Here is a 23,435-nt window from a genome sequence, read left to right on the forward strand (position 1 = left end):
CAGTAGCATTGATGCACAGGGCGGTGCCGGGCTGTCCCTCTCCTTTCCGCAGGCCAGATCAGCACTAATCAGAGAACAAACAACGGGACATGTGAGAGAGCCAGATAGTGGAATGATGGCGGCTCAAGGCGCCTTTATATTTGAGGTCTAGCTTTGGATCCCAATTGAATACGTCGCGTGCTTGGTAGATTTAGGAGAGCCTTGATTGGCTCCCCGGGGAGATGTCGAGCTGAGGAGTTGGTGGACACCTGGAACCAACAAGAGCGCGTCGTTGGATTATTGGGAGACGGAGTTGCTCAGTGGAGGAGGGATTTTCGGTTGAACTCAAACTCTGGGTGAAAATTTCGGCCATGCCACCCCGAAAGACAGAGTTCCTCGAGATCCAATGGATGAGAATGAGGTTGTGCTGTCGGTGTAGGGTTAAGGTAAGGCGTTCTGGACAGCTCCCTTACTATAGTAAGGTATCCGTAGCTCGAGCCCTCTCTGTCTCTTCCCCGAAGCGGCTGATTACGATGCGCTGGATCTGTGTCCTGGACAGTCTGTCATGTACGGCATAGTATAGTACCTTGGACTTACAATTGGCCTCGAGAGGAGATGCAGGTATACGTTTCCTCTCCCCGTTGGCTGATGGGACCCCACGGCTCGTCTCCCTGACGCAGCAAGCTTCGTGAGGCGTCATTACCTAAGGTAGCTCACCAAGTCATTATTCCACTAATGCTAGGTTGTCCTAATACGGTGGGTGGTATGGCTATTAAAAGGCATCCGTGGATATAAATTAAACAAAAAAAAAAAAGGCATCGGCGCAGAGGTGGGACCACCGTAGGGCCCTGAACACTTGAGCCCGTGGACTTGTGAAGGGGGCTTGATCTGGGCCGTCCTTGGCTCCGTCTGTGCTTGCGCGCGTTGCACCTGCACAGCGGCGGCAATCTGGGGGAAGCGGGCAGGACAGGACAGGATTGGATTGGATTGGGATGGCCCGGATAGGATGAGTGAGGGATGAGGGATGAGGGATGGTTAGTGTGGGTAGAGAGATGGGGGGGTGCAGTAGGGTGCGCCAAAGCTCCCACCTCGTCGTCCTTTTCTGGCGCGGGTCGGTGGTGCTACCCCTGCCCGCCTGCTTTATTAAAAAAACTGCAATAATTAAATCCCGGGTGACATTTTTGCAACTTCCCCTTACTCTTCTGTACTTTACTTCCACCTCCCGTCTTTGCCCTTTTCCCACCCACCCCCTCTTCGTCTCTTTTTTTGCACAGAGGTCGAGAGATTGAGAGAGTCCACGGATGAATTGAGAGTCTGCTCGAAAAGAGATACCGAGAGAGATCGAGTGTGAGAGAGACAGTCCGGAAAAAGATTTTACTACTTGCTTAATACCCGGCATCGTACTTTTTTCCCTCCTCGTCAACCCGCCTCGCTACCTCTCGCCCACTTGTCAAACCGACCCCGAATCTGTCCATATCCGACTCCGCGAACGGCCGCTTCACGTTTCCTCGTCACAAGGATTGGCTTGCGTTCAGTTCTGCTCTGTTCGTACAAGGGTAGCAGCTACTTCTCGACATCTCCCACCGACCTCCTTCTCTTCGCACACTCGTTTAGCTCTTCAGCATCTTGTCCATCTTTTTTTGATTGCCTCTTTTTTCACCTCTCTCTTTGCATATCCAATTGCTCTGTCCATTACACCACTCGTTACCTTTCCTTCCCTTATCTGTCTACTCTGAAATTCGCTGGCTCCTACTTCGACCGCTCTCTACCCGGTCCATCTACATATGACCCTCGATTACATAGCTCCCCTGGAGCAGCTGCAACTGTCTATTCACGCAAGAGAAGCCTTGTAGCACCGCACCGCACCGCACCGAACTCGAATTCGCCCCTACCGTCGATAAACCTTTCGAAACACTCGTTACCCACCCGTCTCTTTACATCCACCACCCCGAGCCAAAATGGCGGAAACCGCGAGCAATGCCGACTCGAGCCAACAGAAACTGGGAGCCCCCAAAGACAAGAATTGCCCCTACTGTGGCCAGGCCTTCACCTCCTCCTCTCTCGGTCGACATCTCGATCTCTACATCAAGGAAAAGAACCCCAAGCCGCCAGATGGAATCCACGACGTTGACGCAATCAAGCGTCTGCGAGGAAGCATCACGCGCAGACAACCTAGGGGATCGTTAGGCGGGAGAAACGCCTCAACTCCAGCCACCACACCTAGACCAGCCGCATCCAAGCGAGATGCTGCGCCAGATAGTAACGAGTCCCACAAGTCCCCGGCTCTGCCAAAGGACGGCCAGTATGCTGTGGACTCGACGCTGAGCAAATATCCTTGGACCCCCTCATGGGAAGCCACGGGCGTCATAAATAACATCCCCGCCAAAAATGCCGAAGTCGCTACCTCCACCGATGGCGAAGGCAGTCAGAATGCAGGGAAACGGCCAAGACAAGTGAGCAAGCAAATCATGCAAAAGGCGCAGTTCGACGTCAAGCACAAGCTTGCAGACGCTATGGATACTGCTCGCGCGGCAGAGCTCGCATTAAGAGAGCTTTTAAGCTCATGGAGGGCGGCCAAGTAAGTTTCTCTGCTATGTGACAAACGCAAAAGAAGGGGGGAGAAATTCATGATGGCTAACCCTAGCTACCTCAGGCAAAATATCGACAACAACTCGATGCCTTTTGACTTTGACCCTCTGGCCCTCGACTTTCCTGCTTTAACCTTGCAATGCCTCGCTTCACCGCCCACCCTCTTCTCTTCTACTCAACATCCCACCTCCACCTCTTGGTCCGTCCAATCACCTGGTCAAAGAGAGTACGATGCACTGAGAGCTTTTTTCCAAGAAGAGTTCAGTAATTGGAAGATTACTTGCGCAACTGCTACTACAGCCGCAATGGAGGACCTCACATATCCTCCTCGGGAGCAGCCAATCAGAGACACCCGCGATGCGGTAAAGAAAGCCGAGAAGTCAGCGGAGAATCTCGAAAAACAGGTGAACGAGCATTTGGTGTCAGCTTTTGCGGTTTGGACTTCCCTACCTATTCAGCGGCGAAACGAGCTGTGGCTCTTGGAAATGGCAAGAAGCGTTGGCAGGAAGCAAACCGAGATCGATAAGATGAAGGATGACCAACATAGGCTACAGCAGGAGAACTCTAACCTGAAGTCTCAGATCGACCAGCTCAACCGTCTTCAACAACCGCGAGAATTCAAGCTATTCTCTCCGGCCACGGTGCCCCTGGAGCGGCAGCTTCTCACTCACGTTTTGGAGGCGGGTATAAAGAGCGGTGGTCGTCATGTCGGACTGCGATTGGAGGACCGCCAGTTGGATTTAAATGACATTGTGATACGGGCAATCGAAAGGTGGAAGACGGTTATCAGCATGAACCGTGTCGCCAACACGGGCATGAATGCTCAGAGGGCATTAGACCAAGCAAACAGCGGCACGCCGACGCCGACGCCGACTCCTCAACAACAGCAGCAGCAGCAACAACAACAACAACAGAACCAGCAACAAGGGCAGCAACAGCAACAACACCAACAGGTGCAAGCGACGCAACAACAGCAGATGCAGCAACAGCAAGTGTCACAGTTCCCAAGCCCCGAGCATCGACAGTCGACAACGAGCACCACTGGCCATAGCGACCCAGGTGCTTCAACAGGTCCGCCTTCGATTGACGATGCAAGCGACCAAGATGCCGATGCAGATGGGGATGCCGACGCCGACGCCGATGCAGAGATGGAGGATGATGACAGTTTTGCCGTAATGAACACACCTACTACGAAACCCATGCCCCAGCAGCCGATTCAACGACAAGTCACCCTCGAGGTGCCACGGACGAGGCAGGTACAGCAGAGGGGTGCTAGTGATGCGCGGTTCATGATGCAGAACGGGAATCCAAATGCGAATCGGGGTGCAATCAATATGAGCCGGTCAATGCCGAATATGCAGGCTACGATGCAGAGCATGCATGGCGGGGATATGGGAATGGCCATGTCACAGGTGAGAGGTGATCCAATGTATATGGATTGAGAAATCCATTGCAATGAGGTTGGATGGGTGGATTTTCACATTCGGGCTGGAGGGCAAAAATAAAAAAGCTGTGGCCTTTCAGTTCATGCCCAGCTTGTTTTCCCGGGCGAAAGCCCATTGTATAAGCTTACATTTACATGGTTGCATCTCCCGAGGCATATACAACGCATACAGAGCGTGGCCCGGCGTAGTCTTTTGGGCAAACTTTTTTTTTGGTGTTTAGTACAAAATAACCTGTCGGATGACACAGGAACTTGTTCGTCACCGCCTTTATTCGTTCATAACTCACGGGCTCGTATTTGATGACCGGGCTCCGGGAGAGAGGGGTTCCTAAGGGACTCGGCCGGAGATTCACCTAACCCAAGACAAGCCGATTGCTACAAGGTTCTTCGGGCCCGACGAGAAGGGTCTATGAATGCCCGACATACCTAGTAACCCACAAAGCTTTTTAATTCCGGCTTGACATTCGAATCCCCAAGCCTTGAGAGTTGGACCCCTCTCCCCGGGGAAGCGAGCTGCCTTCTGGGTCCTGTCAAAATTGCTTGGTGTTACCGTCGCACTGATCACATTATGGGTTGGCAATACGGTGGGTTATTGATTTCCTCTCCTCGTCTTCCGTGTTCCCGCCTGGGGAGGGGTTCTAAGTGTCACAAACTCAAGGGAATGTGACCCAGAAGCGTAAAGCAACTTCATTTTACCCCCTCCCCTCTCCTCCTTGCCTCGAGATGCGTCAGTGATAAGATTCGGTGTGGCTGTGTCCTGAAATATTGGTGGGCTCTGAGCCTTGGGGAAAGGGGGGGTGGGGGGGGTGCTTTTCGGAGGTCACGACGGGTACGGATACAGAAACCGGTTTCCTGGTTATGGTTTCGCAGAGACCTGGTTCTCTTTGGAATGAAGTCTCCAGGCTTGGTTGGGGGCTTCCGAGGTTGGTGATGTGGGGCGTGGAGTTGTGCAAAAGCCTCTTATCAACAACCTCTCTTCTTGGACATAATGGCCAGCACAACCCGTTTTTCTCCAGTGCCAGGGCAGATTGGGTCAATGTACGGATAATATATGGCTTAACTCATCTTGGCCACATGAAGATCCGGGTCATCGTCATCGGGGAGGGGCTATCTGCCGGGATCCGAGGGCCGTTTGCGGGTGTGGGGTGTGCTCGGATATGGTGATTTCGTTTACACGGGGGGGTGTGCGAATTGTATGAGTAATATGTGTTTTTGCTCTTTTTGGGACGATGAGAAGTGTGGCCTCTGCGATGGGGGGGGGGTTTTGTGCCGGGGGCGGGGGGCCGTTTGGGGGGTTGGGGGAGCTTCTGTAAGGGTGATTTGTGTTGCCGGGGGGTCTGATACTTTACTTTTTCGGGCACCACGGCGCCCGGGCCGCACCCCCCCCCCCCGCCCCCCCCGGCGGCCCGTCTCTTCTCGCCGGTATGTTCAGAGTAGGACGGAAATAGAAAATGGGGGAAAGTCTTCATCTCGTGGGACAGTGGGAGGACTCGAGGAGGGGTTTCTTTCTTGTTGTTTTAATTTATCGGACCGATCTCCGCTGTCAACCTCGTTGTCGGGTATGGGGCGTGATCAATGATGAGGCTCGAGGCGCGGATCCTTGCCCCCTTCCATCTTCGGCGTCAAATTCTACCTCTTTTGGGTTTTTCTTCTCATCTCGACTTTTCCTCAATAGGAACCCGAAACAAGCATTTGCCGACGTGAACGGGTGGGAAGAGAGGGGCAAGAGCCTCGAAAGGAACGTGTATCCTGGCTCGACAGGAACCCCCATAATTGAAGCCGCTTATCTGGGAGGCAGGCCGCAGGCGCCGTTAGAGGGGTAGGGAGCCGCTGCCGGCAGGTAATGATGTCTTGCTTGACTTTAGATTGCGTCTCTGGGGTGCTTGGGGGCTGTGTAGGAGAGCGACCCAGAGAATGACAGTGGATGGTTTTGATGATGTGCATGGGCTACCCACTCCGTGAGAGATATATATATATATATATCCATCCATCTCGGCCGTGTCTCCGTTCTCGATGCCGAGCCATCGGTGGAGGGGGAGTGCGCTTAGGAGGGCTACCTTGACGACGTGAGAAGGCGGCGGGGCGTTGTGCTGTATGAAAAGAGTGCTTATGTATGCTTGAGCCCGATGGTGCCGTTCATCTAGTTCGAGCTTGCACAGTTCGAATGCGTGTGTGCGGTGGGTCTTGATACAAGTTTGGATAGATGAGAGTTGTGTAGGTACAAAAGTCTTCGAGGAAGCAATGGCTTTCTTGGTTTACAATCTTTGACTCAACAACTCTCCTACCCTCTGTTGACGATAAGTGGCTGTCTGAATAGCGATTACTCTGGTAGGCTGAATCGAGTTGTTTCGGTGGCCACTTGATAAGCCAGGGTTACTTTGCCTACTCCAGACGGATGACCATGTTCTGTAGGTCTCGTGAGCTCCATGCTTGGATCGTTTGATGGAATTTTCGGGACTCGATTGGCTGGTAGACTCGATGGCGGCTTCTTGATTTTCCGTGACTTGACCTGATTCAGTGGGTGAAGTTGACAAACGTGGTGGGCTCAGTCCTGCTGATGGTGTATGACGCGCCGGTCTCCTTAGACTTCACGCTCACCAACGCTGCGGCATGCTATAGTACATGTCATTATTTATTTCGTAAACTGCGTGAAATAAACCATCTTGCTTTGATTGCTGTAGGCTTAAGTCACATAATGATGGTTGCTTTGGCCACTTTCATGACGACTTGGCTGAAGCAAGCACAGGTCGTCGGGACTTCTCGATCTCGCAACCTCATCCGCAATGTTGAGCTCAGGCACATCATAGCCACCGGATTGAAGGCGGCCGACATCTGTTTTAGCGTTTGTGGGCATGCTAGACTGGCGGATCTATACGTTTCGGAGGACTAGTGTGAAGAGTAGAATGTCACACTACTCGAGAATGAAAATACCAGGTGCATGAAGCATAATAGTCACTAGTATGTTCCTCACAGGTTCTTTTCAGAGGCAAATACCCCCGGGTGGAGTGACAGCCAACGAGCGGATTACGCTTAGTAGGCGCTCAAACTTTTTTGGGGGAGTCAGCTAAAGAAGAAACGAGAATGGCCAACGCAAAGGCAGAGGATCTTAAGGAGAAGTTAGAGTCAGCTTAGGATGATCTCGGACCAGCTTAAGACGAGATCAAGAAGCCATAAGAATACGCAGAAACGCTGAGCATTCAAAGGCTTGACACAGACACGTCCCATCAATTCCACCGCGATATCCTTGGACGATACAGTTACGATTACGATGGTTTTGTCGAGCTTGAGGATGATGAATCAGTCGGCGTTGCTACAGCTCCATACGGATAGGCGTATTGGCTTCCATCCTTACTCAAGATGTTTTGCTGTAAGACAATATCAAGGATAATAATGTGTACAATATTTGCAGTGATCTGCTGTAACAAGTTTCTTTTTATAATCGATAGTCGTCCATAGGTTGGTTCATGGGTTCAGGACCCTTCAAATCTGCGAACTATGCTTGGCTAAGCAGTGACTTGTGTTAGGCTTCGATATACAAATAAACACAGCCGAGGACGTGGCATGCGAAGTTTTTCTGTACTTGATACTACGAGGAGTATGACGGCTCACTGGCCTACCTAAGTTGCGACTTCATCGCTTTTTCGGGTCCTCTATCTCCTGCTCCCCGAGGCTTTCGCGCAGTCTGAACTACCCAAACATATTTGTGTAATTACATATGGAAGTTTGTCTAATCCGAAGAGGCGATATCACACATGAGAACCGGAAAGGATGGGGTGAAGCAACGTCGAGATATTCCTTTGCAAAGATCACGTGCGAAATTGCCCTGATTCAGTGCTACCATGCGATCACGAGTCTTCATAACATAGTCCCCGTCCATCTACCAATAACTTTTTTCTGGATATCGTTTCAAGTCTCTTATGATGAGCTACTGTGTTAAATGTAAAGCATAGAACCGTCCACGTCTCGGTGGCGCGCAGACTCTGAAAGATTCCCACACTCGAGAAGGTTCACTGTGACTTCGTCTCTGAGTACAGATGAATCTTAGACAATCCTGATGATACAAGACAGAAAGTGAGCGTTCAAGCTTGTTCCATTAGTTTTGAGAAGGGCAAATACTGAAGAAAATAGCGTGGTTAGATATTCCCAAGACGTTCCTGACTCTGACACGGTGCTCGTTCCAGTCCAAAGAGGGGTATTTAGTAGTTTGTGCAGAAGAGTGCTCAGGATGTATGCACCGTGATTTGGACAAGCCTGCTGGGTTCCTCAAGAAGAAAGTGACAGGTAGAGCCTAGCCGTGTTTGGAGGATTATAAACCCCAGAGGTCCTGGAATCAAGATTTTGAACGTAAGAACACGATGAGTTTCGCACCAAAACATCATGTTCATGTAATCTGCAAGAGGACAGCGGTTGAAATCGGACTGACCGAGATTTGCAAGACGGCATTCTTGTGGCGTGATAGATTCTTCGTTCACCGGACTAGCACCACCCAGTCATGTGAGGTTTGCACACGTCTGATTTTCTTTCCACGCCTTCTCAGTTGGTTGAAAACCGAAGCGTTAAGGCCGTGTCAGTTTCGACGCCTCAGAGGTAACACTAAGGACGTTGCTCGAAGCCCTTATGCGAATAAGGTTATCGCGTAAACATGTCTGTCTTTGCCGTCTCAAATTGCTTAAGAACCGGAGGGTAAAGTATCTAGGGTGAGTCCAGACTACCATCCGGGCAACGCCTCGTTTGCAATGTTCACCTTGATGTTGTGTGAAGAATAAGAAAGCCACCGTGGGCAGAAGTTGATCAGATGAGTAGATAACTGAAGCAATTGTAGAATGCCATTTCATTAATACAGTTTGTGTTCCCTGAAAGTATAGTCGCACCAGCTACTGATGATGTAATCACACAGGCGTATCAAGCGCCTCGCGCACTCATCCATGAATAGCGTGTCACACCGAATTTCACCCCTCTTTCACTCGCTGTCCTGGGAAAGAAAGAGCAAATTATGAACGGAAGCAAAGTGTCAGTCTTAGGATGTCAAGAGCTACCAATGTGAATGTCGTCTTGACAGAGAAAGTTACTGCCTTAGGAATAGTCCCATTAGTACAGGCAATATTAACACCAACTTGTAATGATTGTCATTCTTTAGGCAAAGTACCTGAGTAGAGATTCTGAGAGGGCCGCGAGTAAGAAGGTCTACTCAAGCTGTCGGTCGTCCTGACGAACTGAGTATGGAGAAGCTCTATAAACTGTGTAGAAGCATGAAGGTTGGATCGTTGTCTGAGTCAAGATCGGTTATGGTGCATTCGACCAATAGTTCATTCTCAAGTTTACACATGAGTGGCATTTGTTGACATCGGTTTCGCTCTGGTGCCCATGGGACTCGAGTGCTGTTGTAAGGTCAGGGGAGGATGCTTCTATTGTGGTTCCACTTAAGCATCTTAATCAACAGGCAAGCTGACTTGCTTTATGAGCCAAAAGGCTAAGATCATGGCATGCGGATATCTGATGGCCTGTGATTCAACCCAGCAAAAGTCTCCTTTGGTAGGTTGTTGGTACAACAGTTTTGATTCGATCATTCACTAAGATTACACCCTTGCTCTCGAGCTGGGAACCGTGGACTGTCGTCGCATTACATTACAAGTTCGGTATCCAGTATAGAACCCTTCCTGGGGTACGCATTTGTGTCTTCCTAGTCGGAGGTTGAAGGCGACCATCTGATGTCGCCCGCACGGTCCACACACCCAAAGTGAGTTGTTGTTCATGAAAGCTTCACCGGCCATCTGAAGATGCTGTCCAAGCACTGCATGCGTACTAGTGGCGAAGCGAAGTAAAAGTCGACGAGGAATCGGCCAAAACACCCGATCGAGTCTTTCGAGTTGGGCAAAACATGGCTGTTCAAGGGGTCACAAAGTTCAATGTCAGAAGTCCCCGAATGCGTCGGCAGAAGAAGAGAGACAGAGACGGCATCGGAACCTCGGATGTTGCAGTGATGGGCGTATCGAGGGGGCTATCTCATTCATGGGCAAGGGCAGCTTGAAACATGTACGAGTGGGAGGCATGACGACGGGCGCCCGAGCTCTCTGAAGGCAACCTTGACGGATGATGCGTCTGATATCGGTTCAGTGCATAGACGGAGACAAGTAAAACGAATATACAGAAATCGTATCCTCATACAAGAATGACTGTTCGTATGAGGTTGAATTATCGTTAAAAAGGCGGTTGTCTGCACGGCAACTTTCGCAAGAAGAGGGATGAGGTGTTCAAAGAGGCACTGAGCTGCACGCCAGCCGTACACGAGCCAGGCGATTGCGGGACAGCAGAAGTTAATCGGTGGCGGTACATTCCACCACCTTACGGATACACGTAGTCAGGTACCTTGGTACGGAGTTAGCGTTGTGGCATTGGGAGGAAGGAGCCACCTAATCCCTCCCAGATCATTTCTCAGCACCCGATTGCTTAGCACAGGGAAGTATGTCGCTGCAAGTTCCCGTCAGGTAGCAGATTGACAGGCATTCGGGCAGGTACCGTTGATGTACCGCGGAGTCGATGCGGGACCGAGATGATAGACATGCTCAACATCGAATGTTCTAAAAGACGAGAACCGACGGCCTTGATACAAAAATGAGGTTGAAAATTGAGCAAGGCGTTGAACCTCAAAAGCGACAGAAATTGATAGATTTCGGCCGGAACCTCAACAGCCACACTGGTCTTGTGGTGGCAGCGCTACCAAGATTGCTGTCAGAGCGCGCTAACAGGAGCCCCAGACTCGAGGGTTGAGATACTTCCGACCCCCATCACCCGGCGGGGCCAAAGGCTGCCCTGGCAGCAAGCTACCCCCAAGGACAGACAGACTCCAGCACACGTCCGCCCGCTCCCCTTCTGGCTTGCATCACGACACGATCTCGATATTCCCACCTCAACCTCATTCAACTCCCTTTCGAGCGCCTTTTCCCCCCATCGCAGCGCCACGACGCCGTCCCGACCCCGATTGCGCGACGACCATGTAAATGGTTCCTTCTGCTGCACTGCGAACACCCTCATGATTGCTCCATTCCACTGCGACGGGACCGCCCAACCGAGCAGCCATGGACAACAGGGCCCAACGATTCGAGGATGAGAAGCGGCGCATCATCGAGAGCTGCTTCATCAAGAAGGATGTAGACGGATCGTGTGCGTTGAATCCCAATGTCGCTGGATTTTCTCGTACAAAAAGGTCTACCTCGTCTACAAATAGTACTGACCCTTGCTTGCTCCCGTCGATAGTGCTCGAGACATACATCACCCACATTCGAATTACCGAGTACTCCTCCCATCCGACCTCTCCCCCGCCGCCTCAAGCACGAACCCCCGAATCACAGAAACCCCGCGTCATTGTCGTTGCAGTGCGAAAAAGTGGCCGAGTGCGTATGCACAAGACAAAAGAGAACGCCAACGGCTCCTTCTCAATTGGAAAGACTTGGAACCTCGATGACCTATCCGCCATAGAGTCCTTCACAGGGCCGCCGGCCAACCCGACCTTCCGCGAATGGGCCGGTGATACCGGCTTCATCGTCACCATCGGCAAGCCGTATTTCTGGAATGCGCAGTCGGACAAGGAAAAGAAGTTCTTCATCGCCAGCCTGGTTAAGATCTATGGCAAATATACGGGAGGTAAGGTCCCCGAGTTATCGGGCTTCGACCAGGCCGAGATGGCCCAAATCCTAAGAAACGAACGACGACCACCACCGCCCGCACAGGCTGCCTTCAGACCTCCTGCGATGCCCGATGCTGCTACTAGTCAGACCAGCCTCGGCGCTCCGAATGCGCCCTCAAACTATGGCACTCCCTCGCCTGGCCCGCCAGGCCCGCGCCGACCACCACCTCTCAATGGAATGGCCAATAGTTCACCAGCGGGAAGCATGGCTTCTTCATTCTCACAAGATCCCCCTACGCTGAGAAGATTTGGAAACAAGAGCCAGGAATCCTTCTCGCCTTCCCTGGGAGGCAGAAGCGACGATACGGGCAGCATGCCGCCACGCTCACGAAATGGCATGCCTGGGCCTGGGGCCTTAGGTAGATTCGGTGAGCCAATACAAGAGCCTGGACTGGGACCACCTCCACCAATCTCCGAAGAGGGAGGTAGACCACCGGAGAGGAAGAGACCACCGATGGACCCGGCAAGGCCACAGGGACAAGGCTTCAACGACAGAGACCTGGTTCCTGCGCCGTTAGTGAGCCCGGGTATGCGACGAGATCAAGTTGCCCCTCCTCCAAGGAGCACAGCCAGGAAAAACTCCCTTTCGCAAAGGTCAGACGCAGGTTCCTACAGGGACAATCGACCAGTCACACCCCTCACACCTGGAGACCCAGGTGCACCAGATGTTCCTCTTGCACTCAGAACCCCGACGCGAAATGGGGCCACGCCCACAAGACAGCCTCCACCGCCTGAAATTCCCGTGCCTCCTGCGCCTGTTTCTCCCATCGCACCGACTCCGCCTCCAGCCCCTCCTTCGGCACCTATAGCTGCGGTCGAGGAAACCATCCCCGAGGAGCCTCCAGCTGCCGATCCTACCCCTGAGCCTGAGGCGTCTGCGGAAAAAGAAGATGAGAACCGGCCCGGTTTGGGACCGATGATCAAAGCGAAGAAATCCAAGAACGACCTTGCTGGTGTGCTCTGGAAGGCTGCCTCCGCCGCCTCAGCTTTCAAGCCTCGGCCTGGTGGTGCGGGTGAAAGACTTCGACAACTGGCAACAAAGAGCACTGAACCCGCTGAGGGAATCACAACAGTCTTTCAACCTCCGCCTCGACCAGCCTCTTCTGACGGCCCCAAAGTCACATCTCCAGATCCTGCAGTCGAAGAAACTGCTCCACCTGTAGAACCTCCCAAACGCACATCTGGCGTGCCTGAGGTCAAGGTCACTGTGCCTAACTCTGATCGACCAACGAGTCTGCAACCTTCGACCCAGGAAGTCATTACTGTTAAGAAACCAGAAGAACCAGCCGCCAAAGAGGAGAACAGCAAATCGATAGTTGCCGGTAATGACGCCAAGTATCTTGCATCACTTGGCATTGATCACACAGTCTTGGATAACAAGGGCGGCGAATTCACAAAGTGGCTCGACTACTTTGGCTGGGTCCCTGGCGAGCAAATGAGATCTCGCAATGTGGACGAGATGAGGACAGACCTCGAGCGAGAGCTCAACAAAGCACAAGCAGGTGGCTGGCTTGCCCGATTCCAGGAAGAGGATGATCGTGTCGAGGCTATCAAACGCGGCATCGATCTGGCAGTCGCTGAGTGTGAAGAAATGGAGAACCTTCTGACTCTGTACAGCGTTGAGCTTTCGGTAGGTTGCCTTGTAAACTTTCAGAGAATTCTGTTGACCTGAAGCAGACTCTTTCTGATGATATCGCGTATATTGAGGCCCAAGGCCAGGGTCTGCAAGTGCAGACTGCTAATCAGAAGTTGCTCAAAAAAGAGCTCGAATCTCTCCTTGAGACAACTACTATTACCTCTGCTGACCTCAACGCTTTGAGAGCGGCACCCCTTGAGGATCTTAACGGTCTCGAAGATATCGAGATGTCTCTGGTTACTCTCTACAAGGCTATGATCAAGATTGATCCCACATTACTAGGGGGCGAACCGCGAAAGAGCGAAGATCTTGGCGGAGGAGTTGATCAAGCCGTGGGTCTCGATAACACTGACTATGGTAAAATGAGAATTGTACAGGAGAAGAAGGAGATGTACCGACAGGAAAGCGCTTTCTTTTCACGGCGGTTGGTCGGTTACATGGCTCAACAATTCGATGTGGCCTATAACGAAGTCAACAGAGCACTTCGCGAAGCTCTTTCCAGAAAGGTGGACTCTCGCCACCACGACACCGGTCGCGACATGTTGTGGAAGTACAGTCCCTTAATCAAATACGCCAAAGACGTCGATCTCGCCAACTGGGATCGCATGATCCAGGTCTACCAAGACAAGAGTCAACCGGTCTACAAGAACGAATTTCGCCAGGTCTTGGAGGCATGGAAGCGCAATGCGCGCAAGATGACCGCTGAAGAAACGTCCGAGCTCCTGTTCACATTTGAAGTCGAGAAGCAACAGGAAGGCAAAGCGACCACTGTCAGGAAGCTCACTGTCAAGCGTAGTCAAACATTGGCCAAGAGTCTGCGTTCGCCTATCGACACCAGCAGCAGGACTAATTTGAAAGAGCCGAGCGAGAACCGAAGCCTCCCTTACGAGGTATTTGGCCAGGTGTTGGACGACCTTTTACCATTGGTTGAGATGGAGCAGAATTTCATTATTGACTTCTTCCATGCCACCACTTTGGAGCAATCCGACTTCCCCGACCTGGTCGCAGCAAGCAGACCGTCAGAACGGAGAGGTGGCGACTTGCGTCGCCATCGCCTGATGGAGCCTGACCGCGATCTTGCTCGACGAGTCACCAAGGGTATGGAGGTGATTTTCATTTCCCTCGAAACAGAGATCGCCAGGCTCATTGAATGGGTCATCCAAGCCGATCCTTTGTAAGTTGATGCGACTCCCCTTTCATCCTCAAAATGTACTAACCAAATGCTTCAGACAAGGTGCTGGTGTCCTGGCTGTTCTTGAGCGGAACCTGGTAGACATCCAACAGTCCAATCAAGACTTTCTCAACGCACTGCTCCAGAAGCTCCACGATGTCCTGGAGTCCCGTTTCAAGAAGTTCGTCGACGAGCAAATCCGCGCCATCGAGGAAACTAAGGTGAAGATTAATAAGCGCAAGGGCGTTATTTCGTTCATTCGCGTCTTTCCGCAGTTCTCCAACGCCGTGGAAAACATCCTATCGGGTATCGACCCGAACCTGGCTGTGCGTAAGACTGTCGACCGCGAGTATGACCGCATCCTCAAGTCCATGTTCGACTCGCTCAAGATCATTGCTCGTGAGAACCCGGCAGTCAGCGTCGGTGCGGCGGGTGCGGATCCAGAAGACAAGGAGGCGCTCAACTTCCATATCTTGCTCATCGAGAACATGAACCACTTCCTCGAGGAAGTCAACACGCACGGCCTCAATGTCCTCGACGACTGGCGCGAGGCTGCGACAGGCGAGCTGAACGAGCACATGAGCCTGTACTTGAACGCAGTAATGCGGCGCCCCCTGGGCAAGCTCCTCGAGTACGTTGAGAACATCGAAGGCCAGCTACAGTCGGGCAAACCCGGCTCGAGCATCGCCTCGCAGCCGTCCAACTCCAAGGCCACTTTCCACAAGGTGTTGGCGACGTACGACTCGCGTGAGGTCCGCAAGGGTATCGAGACGCTGCGCAAGCGCGTTGAGAAGCACTTTGGCGACGCGGACGACCCTGCTCTCAGCCAGAAGCTCGTGATCAAGGTGCTCCGCGAGTGCGAACGCTTTTACGGCGAGGTGGAGCTGCGCATCAGCCGCATCACCGCCGACGTCTACAGCGGAGATGTCCTCTTTGAGTGGCCACGTGCCGAGGTCAAGTCAGGCTTTCGCTAGAGGCATATGCTGCTTGGCCTGAAAGCTGGAACATTTTGATGATATTTCGTGTCGCTGCCAAAGGAAAAGAAAAACCGAGCCAGACGCAGTGGCTTTCTTCGGATTGATTCTTTTCCACCAAAAAACCCCCATTTTGTTTGAGTTGTTTTCCTGACCTGAAGCGTAGGAAGCATGGAAGCATGGCGTGACTGAAGGAGACTGGGGCTTGTGTAACGTGTACCCGTCACTGCTTGCTTCAAACTTCCTTTTCCCCCTTCCCTAGATACCTCACCTCGTGGCGTAGGGGATGGGGAATAGCAAGAGTTTGGAGGAGAGCAGGTCAGGGGGGAAGTGGGAGCCATGTTGTTTTTTGTCATGTTATTTCTATAGGCGGCAAGAAGGCCGGGAATTTTCGAAGGCGACAGGATCCAAGAGAGGTTCTTGGTACCCCAGCGGAGGGCTCAAAGCAAAGCCTTTGTATTGCGCGCAAATAGGGGACATTAGATTCCTGTGATGAAATGAGAGAGAACCTTTACGCCAGGTAGACCACGCGTCATATGACAATTGCAGCATGATGCCCTTAGAATAATTGATTAGCAAGATGACACGACACAGCGTGCCTCGTAGAAGGAACACTGCGGTCATACTGGCAGTCCTGAATTAAAAACCCACATTTCACCGAGACCTCAGGGCGCAACACGCAACAGCGTTCTCTCATATCGATTTTGACCATTCTATCAACTAGACCCCCTTGATACGTCACCCTAGCAGGCTTCAAATGAGTCTGGTCATGGACCCAAGAAACAATGCTGAAATAACAAGAAGTGCCTCGAGGCCATAGCAGGGAGACAAGCTGAAAGCAAACCTGACGCCTAACGAACCTGCAATGCAAGGTCGGGTGGGGGGTCTTCCTATTCTTCAAAGCGTTCCCCGCCCGTCATTCCACCTCACCCAAAACTGGTGTTCCCTATCCCAGGCCGTTACCATCCATCAAGTCTTTGTTGTTGAATGAAAACTATCGCCCGATGTGCAATGCTCGTCGATGTATTCCATGCCACACTCATGTAGATGTGGCGACGTTCGCTGAGACGACCAAATTGGCCATCAGTTTCGCTGTTTGTTTTTCTGTTTCATTTTCCTGGGGTTCGCTGAGTCGGTGGTAGACACGCGGCCTATGACAGATGGAAAGCACCCTGGCCTTCCTTGATGGCAGTAGAGAGTTGTTTGCGCATGGATTCGATGTCTGTGTAGTCAGGGAGTTTGAGATAGTTTACACACGTCATAACACTGGGGAGATAGTCGTCAGACGTGTAGGGGTGTTCACTAGGTTTGCAGACGACTGTGAACATGGGCGTCAAGCTCTTGAATCCTGTTCTTGGTGTGAGCACAGGCTACTTCAGGTTAGCCGAGGAAAAACATACCTCCTATGGGTAGCTTGGGGCTGCCCGTGGTGAATTGCAAGAAATCACGACGCTCAGGAGCTGATAGCTCACTCATTGTCTGGAGCAAGTTCTTGACGGTTTTGCTATCCATATTGTAACCGTGATCCGCCTTGATTGAATCCATGAGGGCTGGCGAGTAGGTCAGTATATCATCGGTCGAAGCTGCAAGAAACCACTTACTCTCAAGAGACCAGTCCTCGTCAACCCGGCCAAACAGAGTCACCAGCTCATCTGGAGTGAAAGCGCTCAGAGCCGAGTAAGGGAAGACTTGAGAGAATCCGAGACGGAAGGCGTCAACCTGGCGGCGAACGCCACTGCCGAGAGTCATGTCGATGACACGTTCCAGGTAAGAGTCCACATTGTCGATGGTGACCCGAACTTGTCCGCCGTTGGGCATCAGCTCGATCTCTGGAAAGCCAGGGAGGGTGAAATCCAGGCAAAGATCGTCCAACTTGACACCGTCAATGCCGATATCCTCGGTATCGGCGACCTTTTGGGCAGGAGTCCTTGAAGGGTCTTCGTCGATTTCCTTCTTTGCAACGGCGAACTTCTTGATGGTCTTCAAAGACCTGGCCAAGCCGGGGTCAACAACCTTGACTGCGCCGAGCGATGGCTTCACGCCAGGTGCCGATGAACCATCTCCAATGCGGAAGAACGTGGGATTAAAGTTCAGGTCAATGATGCGAGAATCGATCATTGAGCGAGCAACAAACTTTCCAAGGGTCTTGAACAATTGCAAGATGCGCTCACCGTTGGGCGCAGTAGCTTCATCGTCGCTTAATGGCCGAGGGAAGAGGCCACTCGCTCCAGAGATATATTCCTCCGAGTCGTTCGAGTCCATCTCTCTCCACAACTTGAGCTTTTTCTTGGAGAACTCCCTCGACACTGTCGAGTAGAATTCGAGTGTAGGGCCCAGGCCGGTTCCGACTTCCTCAAAATATTCAACCTCGAGAATGCTTTGAGACGCACCATACAGCTCCATGACTTTCAAGGCGGATTCCAGGATCTTGGATCTCGAAATTCGTACCTTCTGGCGCTGCAGTCGACCAAGGAATGGTCTATCGTCGCGGCGGTCGCGCCGCGAGTCGTCAGCAGAGTGAGCGTTCTGCCAGCGAGTCATAGAGCGGGCATAACCAAAAGAGGTCGATTGTAAAAACAAGTGCCTAGTCTCAAAGGGGAAGAGGAAAGGATACAGTCGTGCTAAGTCTTCTACCCAGCTTGGCAGGCAGTTGCTTGCGACAATCAACGGCTCCTCGAGCTGCCTATTGAGTTTGGCTGTCAACTTCGTGTTGACGAACTGTGACAAGGGCTCGACATTGAGTCGGACGGCGTCCTTCTCGCTGTTCTCGACCATAACGTCTTCGATGTTGGCATTCAAGTCGTGAAGAATATTGAGAAGGCGAAGAATTGAGGCTGTCGAAGGGTGTTTAGCGAGAGATGCCGGAACGTTTCCTTCCCCGTTCTCCTCCGTGTTGGCCTGGGCATTGGAACTAAACGAAAGGGTCTCCGCCGGTGGCGGACCAGGAGCACGTCGGAACTTGATTGGATGCACTGCAGACCAGACACTTCGGCTAAAGTGCTCATCAGAGTTGGCGGCCGAAGTATGGACGGCACGGTAGATCGTTGTCTCGCTCGTAATCACCTTGTTGTCGAGAGTGAACTCAATGTGCCAGTCCTGAGGCACAGCTTGGATAGCTGCAGCGTAGGACATCGGTCTTGAGGAAGTTGCAGGCGTTGGCGTGCTATGAGCCGGAGGAGGCGGGAGAGCACTAGAACGAGTGGGCAAAGAACTTTGAGATGGCGTGGGCACTCGGGTCCCATCATCCTTTCGTGCGGTGACCTTTCCTCCAGCCGCGATTTCCATATTGACAGCGCCGGGCTCGGGGCCGGGGGACTCGCTCATATCCTCATCCAAATCGCCTACAATAGCATCCAAGGCACTGCTGCCACCAATCTCTTCGTCGTCAGACAGATGCTTCTCGTCTGCACACTCAAGGGCATTCTCCAAATCGTCTTCTTCCGGAGGTGGTCTCGACGGCACTGGGCTGTCGGCAGTGGATGCCGCACTACGACGAGTGGATCTCCTCAAAACACCCTTGTCTCTTGCGCTAGAAGAGGTATCAGGAGTAGCTGCACTCTCCGACTGCGGTGTCGACTTGGACTTCGTCTTGCGAAGAGAGCGCGAGCCGCTGGGTGTGGGCACACTTGGCGGTGGCGGGATCGGACTAGACCCAGAAGCTGCCGAAGCGCGCTCTGCAAGTCTAGCTGCAGCATGGCTGAGTGGCAAGCCAGCAGAGCCTGCCAAAGAGGCGAGAGCCCTCGACAGGTTGTCTGCCCGCCTTGAGGAGCCACGTGGCCGTTCCGAAAGACTGATTCTAGGCCTCAGGTAGTCATCGAGAGACTTGAAAGTGGCAATGGCGTGGATTGAGACCATGATGTTTCGATACGACTTAGGAATAGATTCATCATCCGCAACAAGTCTGAGTCGAATTTGCTTCGCTAGCATGGACGCCGCACTACTGCGATTACCATCAAAGGTATTCTGATGGACGGTAATAACCTCGAAATGCTCAGATCTACTTAGCAAATCTTGGAGTTTGTGGACCATGACACTAAAAGGAGTCGCAGGTGAATCGGCCGTGGCGGTCTTGGGCTTTGACTTGACAGTGTAACCCATGAAGACCTGCAGGAAGTCTGCCTGAGCAGTGCGGGCCAAATCATCATCGGGATTGCTGAAAACATCCAAGAGCACTCTGACGAGCCCAGAAGCCAGAAGCTCTGCACTCGTGACGCTTTCGAGAACATCAGCATCGAACGACGAGGCTAGCTTCTTGAAAAGCTCTACACCATTCTCAGGTGCAAGGTTGCCTGCCGATCTGTTGAGGTAGAAAGCTTCAATCTCTTCGGCAAGATCTGACAGATTAGAAAGAATCTTAGTAGCCTTCTTCTTCATAGCCTTGCCGTGTTTCTCTGTCTCATGGCTCTCCAAGAACTTCTTAGCCACCTCACGAATTCTGCTTCGCATCGATGGAACATCCGATAGGAAATGCTGTGGAGGGCCATCTAGCGACATGGTTGAGCCGCGCGAGCTGACTGGCGACCCAGAGACGTCGTCTGGATGAGGCTCGTTCTCATTTTCCTCTTCATTCTCCTCATCGTCCGACTCCTCATGCTCCTCGTCATCTTCTGACTCTTCGTTGTCTGAAGATTGGTCGCCAGAATCTGCCGCGGCTTGCTGATCAGTGTTGTTGGACTCCTGCGATCCGGCCGGCTCTGGCGCTGGTGGCGGAGTGTGCTCCTCAGTGGCTAGTTTCGTAATTTCCGAAATAACACCTTCACGGTATAACTGATACCGATAAACATCCTCCAAGCGACTGAGGAGGAGTTCCGTAGCTTGGAGTGCGAGCATGACGAGTGAAGGATGGTCCTGTTGAGATAAAATTGAAGCCAGGAAAGAAGCATACGACACCGTCTTCAGCGCCTCTCCGAGGATCTCCTCGTCGAGGTTCGAAAGCATCTTCAGCTGGGCCGTTAGTACCTTTTGACGAACGTTGAGGTTGACCGTGCTCGAAAAAGCGTCGGTCAAGGTCGGGAAAAGGATGAGGGCAAAGCGCCTAACTTCGGATTTGCAGCCGTCGAGAAGCTCGATTCTCTTGTCGTTTGGTGACTTGCGGGTTTTCCCAGTTGCAGCGGATGAAGGAGTGATTGGTTCTGTCGAGTTCATCTCAACAAAGTCGCCATACGACGGGTCCGCGTTACGAGGCAGACTAGGTAGCAATTCGCATATGACATTGAGAGTCTCGATGATCTGCTCCTTTGGTCGATGGATTAAGGCCTGCATGATGACAACACTGTCCAGCTTAGAGGCAACGTCCTCCGTGCCGCTAGGCGGGGAGACGCCGGTCAGGATTTGATACAGTGTCTCGACGATATTGAGCTTGAACAAGTCCGCCGAAAGCTGGGGGCTAGCACGAGCCGTGAAGGCCAATACTCGCAGGAATTGCGTGTGGATATCGGCTCCAATTAGGTTGGTGGTGCCTGGGACAAGCAGCCTCAACACAGCCTTGAGCAGGTCGACGCTGACGAGTTCTTCCAGCTTTGCAGACTGGTATTTGAAACTCTCAACGATTCCAGAAACGCAGATGGAAGCCTTTTCGACCACTCGCTGATCGCTGCTGCCCAAGACGTTGAGTAGTGTGGGCATGACATCTCGAATTACCGGGAAGGAATCCTCTGGGATATTTCGGCAGCAATTTGCAGCCGTGGTTACGGCCGTTCGTTGTGTGCTTGTTGCGAAGAAATCCAAGTAAGATAAACAAGCGGTCAAACCGCCCTCTCGGACAATGCTGGAGGGATACTCGGCGGAAATCTTTTCGAGGGTGCTAAGAGCTTGCTCGGCAAGGTCGATAAAGGATATTTCGAGAAGCTTTTGGCAGAGCACGGGGACAGCGCCTCCGTAAACGACGTTGGCTACACTGGCGGGCAACGCCTCCATCAAGTTTGCGAGGCAACGGCATGCAAGAAGCATGATTTCGGGATTCTCTTCGCCCGTCATCTCGTTTGGCTGCATCAGAGTCACCAGTTCCTTGACGAAAGCATCAGGGGAAAAGTGACCTGACAGGTTGTCCTCATTCGAAACCAACAGTATCTCAGACAACTCTTGTAAGGCGATCAGTTGCACTGAAGGGTCATCTTTCTGACGCAGGCTGTTGAGAAGGTCTCGCAGGCGAGACGAGATGCCCGTCATCATGCCTGTCAGAGCCCGTAAGGTACTTGACAGGCCACCGGGACCTCCTGGGCCTCCAAACCCTCCAAAGGGATCATCGTCCACGTCGTCATCGTATCGCTGGCCTTCGTCATCATCATCGTTGTCGTCACTATCATCCTCGTCGTGATGCTCCGGTGGAGGCGGTGGGGGCGGGAGAGGAAGAGACTCTTTTTCCGCATCGTCTGTGCCCGTCATTGTAGTGTCTGGATCCGCGTTGTTTGCAGCATTTCGTTTCGTCTTACGAGAAGAGCTGGATGTGTTGACAGAAGGATCTATGGAAGCCGAATCAGTACTATGATCCACAAGTACATAACCAGAGGCGACTCGAAGTTACCTGTAGCGCCCGGAGCAGTCCTCTTGCTCCTGCTGCTACTGGATTTGCGGCTTGAAGATGCCGAGGGTGCCGTGTTCTCTGATGCAATCGCAGGATCGGCGGAAATGCTGGCAATTACAGTCAGCTTTGAAGATTCTATAGCTTAAGAAGATCGACTTCCTTACTCTGGGCTCGACATGGCGGCGGTAGATTTGCCCTTTCTCTTGGACCGAAGCGGGGCGGGTGGCTGAGTAAGGAGTTGAGGCGGTGGAACTGCGTCGGCTACCTTTTGACGCTTCGATCGTCTGGAGGAAGCGGAAGCGGGCTGCTGTGCACCAGGAGTAGGGCTGGTAGCTTGTGTTGACGCCTTTCGTTTCCGCGAGGCTGACGTCGAAGGGTTTTGAGGGCTGGAGCTCGGAGGTGCAGGGGCGGTCGCTGCGGGATCGGCGCTGGCAGCGGATTGTGTCGATGAAGCCGCGAGACTCGCTGCTTGTCGGGCAGTAGATCTAGTAATTCTGGGAGACATGAGTAACTGGTTTCTGCGAGGCATGCCGACCGAAGAACGGCAGACAGAAAAACGAAGGTAAGATCAAGTCAAATCAGCCTAGTCCAGGGTGCGGGTAGTGGTGTGTGTCTCCAACGCTGGTCAGATGTGTATGTGTGTGGATGGGTGTGGGTTGGTGGGTGTAGTGGATGTACAGTGTACTAGAGAGAGCGAGACAGGTAAAGCATGCAATGAATTGCTGGGGTGGTAGAGAGAGGGGTTTGCTGGCACAGGCCCGAAGCCGACCAAGCGAGGCAGACGAGAATGAAGGAGAGGGAAAAAAGAGGAGTCGAGTCGAGGAAGAAGACGTGTCGAGGAGGAGATGATCAAGACTTGATGGAGAGCGGGTGAAGGAGCGGTGCGATGCAGTCGTGCTTCAATGGTGGGAGACAAGGCCTCTGTCTGTTTTTTTGCCCCCCCTTCTGCTCTAGGAGGCACGGTGCGGTGGTGCCTGGCAGGATGTACGGTGCAGGGAAGTAACGGGAGGCAGGTATAGGGACCCGACCCGCTTAAGTTCGAGATCCCGCTGTTCGGGTGTTGAAGCCTGAAGGTAAGGTAGCTTCAGGGAGGGAGAGAGGAAGGAAAGCAGTCCAGGCACCCTGAACCCTGAGGCCAGAAAAGGAGACTTTTTTTGTGCCCTGCTGGTTTCGAGTATCCCGCCAAAAGACTCGGGAGGCAGACGGGGAGGTGAAGCAGTAGGTAGACCAGAGAGAAGGCAGGAAGGCACGGGACGACCTGAGTTGGCTGTAGCCGGCAACTACCCCACAGCATCTGGATGCTGTTCCTCCTGCTCCAGCTCCTGCTCCTGTCTCTGTTCCGAACGGATGTGCTTCTGCGCACCTTGCGCCTGGCGGTTGCCTGTTTCTCCTCTCTCCTCTTTGGTTGCGTCTTCTTTCTTCTTCACCCTCGAGT

At 52.6% G+C, this 23,435-nt stretch overlaps 3 protein-coding genes across 3 annotated transcripts; 2 read left to right on the forward strand and 1 right to left on the reverse strand.

Annotated features, from left to right (window-relative positions):
* Nucleotides 1-1,937: 1,937 nt before the first annotated feature.
* On the forward strand, nucleotides 1,938-4,010 carry CORC01_06644 (uncharacterized protein; the record flags this gene model as incomplete). The annotated part of the gene is made up of 2 exons (XM_022618283.1): nucleotides 1,938-2,557; nucleotides 2,633-4,010. The coding sequence occupies 2 exons, from the start codon at nucleotides 1,938-1,940 to the stop codon at nucleotides 4,008-4,010; spliced, it is 1,998 nt and encodes a 665-aa protein (XP_022475127.1).
* A 7,078-nt stretch (nucleotides 4,011-11,088) lies between these two features.
* On the forward strand, nucleotides 11,089-15,477 carry CORC01_06645 (exocyst complex component Sec3; the record flags this gene model as incomplete). The annotated part of the gene is made up of 4 exons (XM_022618284.1): nucleotides 11,089-11,173; nucleotides 11,267-13,326; nucleotides 13,374-14,506; nucleotides 14,562-15,477. 4 exons carry the CDS (start codon nucleotides 11,089-11,091, stop codon nucleotides 15,475-15,477), a joined length of 4,194 nt encoding a protein of 1,397 aa, XP_022475128.1.
* Nucleotides 15,478-16,628: 1,151 nt separating this feature from the next.
* CORC01_06646 (HECT-domain-containing protein) lies at nucleotides 16,629-22,529 on the reverse strand (the record flags this gene model as incomplete). Its single annotated transcript, XM_022618285.1, has 5 exons — nucleotides 16,629-16,825; nucleotides 16,878-17,027; nucleotides 17,079-21,938; nucleotides 22,001-22,107; nucleotides 22,165-22,529. 5 exons carry the CDS (start codon nucleotides 22,527-22,529, stop codon nucleotides 16,629-16,631), a joined length of 5,679 nt encoding a protein of 1,892 aa, XP_022475129.1.
* Nucleotides 22,530-23,435: the final 906 nt, after the last annotated feature.

This window comes from Colletotrichum orchidophilum, assembly GCF_001831195.1.
Source record: "Colletotrichum orchidophilum strain IMI 309357 chromosome Unknown Scaffold_51.1, whole genome shotgun sequence".
In the NCBI taxonomy this organism is placed as follows: Eukaryota; Fungi; Ascomycota; class Sordariomycetes; order Glomerellales; family Glomerellaceae; genus Colletotrichum; species Colletotrichum orchidophilum.